Genomic DNA, 8,419 nt, shown 5'->3' on the forward strand with positions numbered 1-8,419 from the left:
AGGATGCAGTCATTAGGGCATGCATGTATCTTCTGCACCTCCAATCCTAGAGGGCATACGACCTTCTTTGCTGCGTATGTACTGTCGGGCAATTCGTTATCCTTTGGAAGCTTCTTCTTCAATATTTTCAATAGCTTCTCAAATCCTTTGTCAGGCACAGCATTCTCTGCCTTCCACTGCAGCAGCAATTCCAGTACGGTATCGAGCTTTGTGTTGCCATCTTCGCAATTGGGGTACAACCCTTTTTGTGATCCTCTAACATGCGATCGAACTTCAGCTTCTCCTTTTGACTTTCGCATTGCGTCCTTGCATCGACAATGACCCGGCGGAGATCATCATCATCGGGCACTGGTTCCTCTTGATCTTCAGCAGCTTCCCCCGTTGCAGCATCACCGTATTCAAGGGGCACATAGTTGTCATCGTCCTCTTCTTCTTCGTCGTCTTCCATCATAACCCCTATTTCTCCGTGCCTCGTCCAAACATTATAATGTGGCATGAAACCCTTGTAAAGCAGGTGGGTGTGAAGGATTTTCCGGTCAGAGTAAGACTTCGTATTCCCACATTTAGGGCATGGACAACACATAAAACCATTCTGCTTATTTGCCTCAGCCACTTCGAGAAAATCATGCACGCCCTTAATGTACTCGGAGGTGTGTCTGTCACCATACATCCATTGCCGGTTCATCTCCGTGCATTATATATAATTAAGTGTGTCAAAAACCATTACAGAACATCATGAATAGATCATTAAGTGACCAAATTAATAGAAGTTCATCATCACATTAAAACCAAAGTACATACATAGTTCTCATCTAACAACATATAGCTCTCGAGAGCATCTAATTAATTAAACCATACATTGAAACTATTTAAAACATTTCAATGCGAAAACAAATGCGATCATAATCGCAACCAAGGTAACAATTGATCCAACGGCATAATGATACCAAGCCTCGGTATGAATGACATATTTTCTAATCTTTCTAATCTTCAAGCGCATTGCATCCATCTTGATCTTGTGATCATCGACGACATCCGCAACATGCAACTCCAATATCATCTTCTCCTCCTCAACTTTTTTTATTTTTTCCTTCAAGAAATTGTTTTCTTCTTCAACTAAATTTAACCTCTCGACAAGAGGGTCGGTTGGAATTTCCGGTTCACATACCTCCTAGATAAATAAAATCTATGTCACGTTGGTCGGCATAATTTTCATAAACAATAAATGAACCAATAGTTATAAAGATAATATATACCACATCCGAATCATAGACAGGACGAGGGCCAACGGGGACGGATACCAAAACCATCACACTATATAATAACAAGCAATAAAATAGTAAGAAAATTAGACAAGTATCTATCTAAAGTAAGAATTTTTTTCTTTCAGAAAGAAGATAAGAACAAGAGGCTCACCACGGTGATGCCGGCGACGAGATCGGCGCGGGCGATCGACGGCGGTGAAGACGGGAATGGGACGTGACAGGCCGCTAAACCTAGACAAATCTCGAGGAAAATGGAGCTTTGAGGTCGAGCTTCGAGACGAGAAAGCTTAACTAGTGTGGCTCGGGCATTTCATCGAACACCTCATGTGCATAGGAGGTGAGGTAGAGCACCACAAAGCCCTCCCCTCGCCGGCCAGAGAAAAACAGAGCACTGGAGTGCTCTGCTCGCGGGCGAGGGGTATATATAGGCACCTCATTGGTCCCGGTTCGTGGTATGAACCGGGACTAAAGGGCAGCCTGTGGTCCCGATTCAAGCCACCAACCGGGACCAATGGTGGTGGGCCAGGAGCGAGGCCTATTGGTCCCGGTTCGTCCCACCAACCGGGACCAAAGAGGCCAGACGAACCGAGACCAATGCCCCCACGAGGCCCGGCAGGCCCCTGGCCTCACGAACCGGGACTAGTGCCCCATGGGTCCCGGTTCTGGACTGAACCGGGACTAATGGGCTGACCCGGCCTGAACCAAAGCCCTCTTTTCTACTAGTGGGGGGAGGTTTAGCTTGTCTAGTGCAGATTTTCAGAACCACATCCCACCCAAGATAGCATCAAGCTAAATAGTGGACCATCCGACACATATCATCATGTCCTAATTAAGATAGCAAACACTAATTCCATGACAGAACATACAACCTAGAGTCAACCTGATTTTTGTCCAGAACCAGTCAAGGCATAACCAAATAACAAAAGGAAAAACTCCAGAGAAAAAACATGAACTTTTTCTTCAGCAATGCATACTACCATAGGCTCAACCATCCAGTTTGTCTGCGCCTCACGTGATCTGTTGTTGTAAGGCCAATTCGGAATCCCGGATGTTGATGGTGTAGCTCGAGAGAAGCTGGATAATCGTGAAAGGACGATCGGCGACGAGGACAAATTGCTTGTCTTGCTTCACGAAATCAACAGCTTTAGAGATCCTCTCTGCTTTCTGGTCCTGGAGGTTGCGCATACAGATGTGTGATGACGAACCCAGGTGTTCAATATAGTAGATACAGTTTGCCTCGATGCCTGGGAAATTATCTGCATCGACTACGAGGCACCTCTGATGACCGATAAAGATAGCATGGTTGCTGATGCTCATCAAAGGCACGAGCTTGTCACTGTTGGCTTCAAACTTGCAAACCATAGTGAGCAGCTGTCGCTTAATAATGATCAGCACTTGTCCACCAAACTCGACTAGGAAACAACGGACATTGTTTTCATGTTCAGTCACAGGAAGATCATCGGAGAAAAACTTATGAGGATCAACACGAAGCAACATCATCAAATTGCCCATCTTGCGGACCAACTCATCTAACATGGTTGATTCCGTCCAACCGCCATCAAACCCACCTTTGATCACCCTCTGCAAGAAACTATAAATTGCGTCCTCATAGTCGCGGGCGAAGAAAGATTCACTTTCAGTATACGCCATGTAATGCTTGTGAGACGAGCCGCAGAATAAATTAAGAATGGGCAAATCCATGATAAAGCAGACTGCAGCGGTGACCTCCCCATCGGGCGGCATGGGCGCCTTGAAATGGATCATGGCGCCGGTGAGAGGGCTGAAGATGCGCGCGGCGTGAGGAGGGCTCTTGTCGGCCAGGATAAAGAAGCCCTCAAGAGTGGTGGCGACCACATAGTAGTCGCTGAGCGGCACGAGCTCCTTGTGGATTAATCGCCCGGTGGCGGTGTTGAGCAACAGGCGGCGCGTGTCGCTCTCGAAGGCCTCGTCAAGGATGATCCACCCGCGCGGGCGAAACCGGCAATCCGAGGTGTTGTTCCTGGGGTCGTCGGTGGCGGAGCGCCAGTCGTGGCACACGGCGCGTAAGTCCATGTACCAATCGACGTCGTTGGTGGTGAGGAAGGATTCGGCGATGCGGCGGACGAGGTCGTACGGGAGACAAGACCAGTCTGCAATCGCCGTGGCTGGTCAGACCGGCGAGGTTTCCGGACAGCTGGGGTCCTTCTTACCCTTGGAAAGCGGGAGAACTTCAGCGTGTGCGGCAGCGACCACCATAGCTGCACGCTGGAGCTGCTGCTTAGCTTGATTTTGGATCTCAAGGACAGAATCCAAGGGCCTGCTCCTCCCTGCCAAAATCAAAATGAAGGACCCCAGTTGTAAAAATCGCAACAATTTGATCACGAAGAATTGAGCAGAAGAGAAATAAGCACAAGCATCAAGCAGTGGCAGCAGCAAGCACTCCTTTTCTCCATCCTCTCCCTGCTACCTCTCTGTCCCCCCAAACTCATCTCTACACTACACTGCATCCCTCTCATGCAGCAAACACAGCAGCAGCAGCAGCAAATCCTCTCTGCTCTGTCCCAATCCACCGTCTCCCCCAATCCAAATAAAGAGCAGCAGCGCGCAGGTCCAGCAGCAAGCAGGAAGAGCATCTCCCCCCAATCCATCGCCTCCCTCGAGCCAGCCACCTCGCCCCATCTCCTCCGCCGCCGGGCTTGCTCCCTTTTTCTTTTCCCAGATCGAGGGTAGCACGAGGTGGCTCCTCCCCCGGTGAGCTGCTCGTGCCCCTCTCTTTCTCTCTCTCCCGACGACGCCGCTCGGGCCTCATCCTGAACTCGTCCTCCCGCTTCTTGGCTAACGCCACTCCTCCCTCCTGGCCGCGTCAGAGGGAAGGCCACGCGGGCACGGGCGCCTAGGCGACGGTGCAGCGCATGCTAACCCTAGCGGCGGCGGCGGCGGCGCAGAAGAGAGAGAGAGTAGAGACCAACCGAACCTCGATTTTTTCGGGGCGGCGCCGTCGCGGGAGGGAAGGACGCGAGCTGCTCGGCAATTTGCCTCTTTTCTTCCAAATCGCGAAATTGGCTCGCACGGGCAAAATGGTTTCCCCTTTTTTTTGGAAGTTATTTTTTTTAGACAATTGCAACCAGAGGCGGAGGACGAAAAAAAATTAAGGTGAGGCGAACTCTTAAGTAAAGGTGAATACACACTACCAAACCAATGCACATTAATATTTTCATGTGATCCTCAACAGAATATACATGCTCTTCTTCCATGAAATTCACTTGACCTTAATGAGTGTCATGTGTCGAAACATTGACACATTCATAGGTGCTTGGATTGGAGCTACTACCACTACCAAGTACTTCAAAATATATTTTTCAAATATGTAGTTCACAACACTAAATTGTCACTAAAAATCTAAAATCATTACAATTGTATATTACAAGCTATTAAAAAATGGTACTGAAATTTAGAGATATACCCCTCCCCTTTGGCTTTGCTAGCCCCTCTTTCCTCTCAACTTTCAGTTGGGGACGACGCTATCCTGCACTGCGTTTTACTGGCTGTGAAGGATGCCAAGTTGAGCGTTGGCTTTTAAAGCGCTAGAACAAGTCCACCGGAAGTTGTACATGTACGTGTACGTGCAAAACTAGAAGAAGCAAGCAACCTAACAGCTCGATTGATCTTCCTTGCAACAGTGCACGCACGGTTAGGCAGAAGGACACGTAGGTACGTGATCTGGTAGAGATTAGCTCGTAACTGATCAGATTGACTCGATCTCAACGGAAAAACTCATGGCGACTCACGAACTAAAAACTCGTGCCAGCTGAGAGATGCACATGCATAGGTATAAGAAAATTTTACAAACGATTCAAGGTATGGCGGCCGCCAGCCCTTGCCCACTGGAGTCCTTCGCCAGTGATTGCAACGATATCATTCCAGTACTTCGTCTTCAAGGCCGAAACAGCTGGCCGCCTCAACTCAGCCCAGAACACAAAGAAAAACTAGCTTATCAGATTTTTTTTGGGGGAACTAGCTTATCAGCTACTCCCTCCGTTTCAAAATACTTGACTTTCATTGTCCAAAAATGGATATACCTATATACTAAAACATGTCTAGATACATCTATATTTTGACAAATCAAAGGCATGTATTGTGGAACTGAGGGAGTACATAATTGAATCACATGAGCAAGGACTATAATAAGAGTATTAATTCTAGCAGATGCGCCATATTTTGGATCCTAAAATGAGAGCAATTGCTATAAATTATGAAGGCTCCAAATTAATCCCACGCGCAAACTTGGAATCGTTATAGCTCCGGTCTCCAGAATTCCCTAGCATAATAAGAATCAGTTCTTCCACATCTCACCAACAACAACCAAACCTTCGAACTTGATTCCAAAACCGACAACTAGTACGAGTTTACAATATCCGGTACAATTTTCAACAATAACAAATTCTACTACGAACTGAAGCTTCGGAAACATAAATTTCATCCCCCATCTAGTTCGGGCTCTTCCTCTTTCTGGAAGCAGCCTTGGATAACGGGGATGCTACGGTGGTCTCCACTTCCACGGTCACGCGGCCTACGAACTTTTGTGTGTCCTCGACACTTGTTTGAACATTGTGTCTGCGCGGACTCCACATAGTTGAAGCAGTTGTCAAATGTGATGAAGTCACACATCTTGTTAGTCGTAGTGCAGATTTCCGGGTGGTATAGAGGTATGCTTGGGCATGCAAATAGCACCTTATCTCCTGCAAAAGATCATGATTTAGATAATCAACAAGTAACAACTAGACACATATTAGGAGAGAAAAATTCATAAACGTACAAGAAAGGGAGACGGCAATGGAAGACGGATCTTGAGTGACATTAGCACTGGTATGATAGTGTTGTTGACCATGTGCAACTTCACGACCAAATGATCTATCCACAAAATAATTGCCAGGTGGATTGGGAAGTTTCCCAAACAGTTCCCCCCGCGACAGCACATTATCGCTCATCGGCGGCATCAACCGCGACTTGTCAGCGAACAAGATTCAGTAGGGAAATTGTGAGGGTCCTATTAGAGCAAAATATGTGTGCAGTGAGTGGAAAGGAAGAAGCAAATAAAATTCATAATGATTTATTGGCGTTTGTCCATTCTCTCTATGTTATCACACAAGTCTTTTATGCTACCGCCCTTTTGCTTTCAAGAGCGACTCAAGTTTATGTGCCCGCAGTCCTGTAGCAGAAAGTACATCTAAATACTTAGAAGTGCAACTAAAAGCCTATGTGTTTGACGTTTGATAATCATAATAATGCCGTAACATCAAACTGGGAACCCAAAGGTTAAAGTAGCTTCACATATATTCTTAGGCTCATTGATAACACTATGAAACAACATATGTATTCCGCACGTCGGCTGACAAGATGGAATTGGGGATCTAGGGTTTCAGGGGAATCATTGGCTTGATTTCCTTTTTCCTTTTTTGAGAAGAAGATACTTTTTTTTGGTTGAGGGAAGCAAGACTCCCTTGTTGTTTTTTTTTTAAATAAACTCTATTGTTTTTCTAGAACTAAAAAAACTGTCTTGTTATTGAGCTATTTTTTAATGGGCTACTGAGCTTGCAAACGAACCTGGGCTAACGAAGATGTTATGGCCAGCCCATTGACGATCTCCATCTATTCGAGACGGGCTGTCTGGCTGTCTGGCCGATAGCCTGACCTGACCTACCTCCGCCGCTGCCGTCACTACCACGACACCACAACTCAGAGCATCTCCAGCTGTTGGCCCTTCAGGAGGCGCTAAAAATCGCCCCTAGGGGCGCACCGGCGCAAAACGCGCGTTGGGGGCGTAATGCCACCCAGTCCCGGCGTCTACGGATTTTTGTGAAAATTAAAGTGCGGCACAAACATGACGCAAATTCAACCATTTTCGGTGACTTCATACATATTTCGGCAAGTTCAAACCAAATTCAACCAAACACGGCGAGAGTTCATACATATTTAAAATATTTTACAAAAAAGAAAAAAAACACACTACAAGGCCCGCCGTCTCCCTCGCCTCGCCGCTCGTCGCCGTTCTACATGCCGAGGAGGCTGTAGAACCGCGTGTAGTCGCCGCCGTCGTCGTCGTCGTCGCCTCCGCCGCGGCCGCCGTCCCTGCTGCAACCCTCCCCCGGTTGGCGCGGCGGGTTGGACGGTCCGGCGGCGTCCTCGTCGTCGTCGCTGTCGAGGATCAGGACGCCGTGCTCGTCCACGCGCCCACGCTTGCGGGCGGCGATCTCCTCCAGGGCCCGGCACTGTCGGACCATCTCGTCGCGGAGGTAGTCGTCGCGCGCCCACCGTAGGGCGTCCTCGTCAGAGAAGCCGCGCCGGGCTAGCTCCTCGTACTTCGGGGGGAGGCTGGGCTTCGGTTTGGGCGCGACGAGGACGAGGCGGCCAGAGGCGGGGGTGGAGTCGGCGATGCGGACACCGGAGCTGCGGGTGCGCCGGCTGACAGGCGTGTCCTGGGGCTCCGGCTTGACGGGACGGAGGCAGGGAGAGCCGGTCGACCGACCGAACGAGGAGGAGGACGCCCCGGGGTCCATGCGCCTCGGCGTCCACGAGCTCCCACGGCGGCGAGAGAAGGACGGGGGCTCGGGGTACTCCAGCCTCGGCGTGTTGCCGCCCTCGATGTACTCGAGGACTGCCTGCAGCGTGCGGCCGGGCACGCCCCACCATCGGCGCCACCCCTCGGAGTTGAGCCTGCCGGAGGCACGACCCCGTTGGTGACCTCGAGTTGCTCGGTGTGACGGCGGCGGGAGTACAACTCCCAGAGCGGGCTGTCGGGGACGTAGCGCGGCCCCTCCCTCGCCGCCCGCAGCAGGGAGGCGCGGATACGCGTGATCTCCGCACGCCGCGCCGTCCCGGTGGGTGGTGGTGGCACCGGGACCCCGCCGGCGCTGATTCTCCACGCCCCGGGCACCCGCATGTCCGGCAGGACCGGGTACTCGGCCTCGAAGATGAGCCGAGTTTCGTCCTCGTGAAGGTGGCGGCGGCCGAAGCCGTTCGCCGCCGCGCCGTCGCCTGGGAATCGTTCAGCCTTTTTTTGAACTGGGACGGCGAGGGGAGATGGAGGAAGGGGAGAGAGGGCGCGTCGGCGGTGGAGACTCTGTGCGTGCCACCGGCGCGCTGGGGTCGGCTTATATAGGCGGAGGCGCGTCTAC

The 8,419-nt window shown here is 50.2% G+C and overlaps 1 protein-coding gene across 1 annotated transcript; it reads right to left on the minus strand.

The window, feature by feature from the left end:
• Positions 1-2,273: 2,273 nt before the first annotated feature.
• LOC123497741 (uncharacterized) lies at positions 2,274-3,544 on the minus strand. Its single transcript, XM_045234460.2, has one exon. The coding sequence runs from the start codon at positions 3,315-3,317 to the stop codon at positions 2,274-2,276; it is 1,044 nt and encodes a 347-aa protein (XP_045090395.1). The 5' UTR covers positions 3,318-3,544.
• Positions 3,545-8,419: the final 4,875 nt, after the last annotated feature.

The sequence above is a fragment of the Aegilops tauschii genome, chromosome 3, assembly GCF_002575655.3.
Source record: "Aegilops tauschii subsp. strangulata cultivar AL8/78 chromosome 3, Aet v6.0, whole genome shotgun sequence".
NCBI lineage: Eukaryota > Viridiplantae > Streptophyta > Magnoliopsida > Poales > Poaceae > Aegilops > Aegilops tauschii.

Excerpts from the sequence above, each read along its gene's own strand:
- LOC123497741 (XM_045234460.2), bottom strand. The coding sequence starts at position 3,317 with ATGGACTTACGCGCCGTGTGCCACGACTGGCGCTCCGCCACCGACGAC.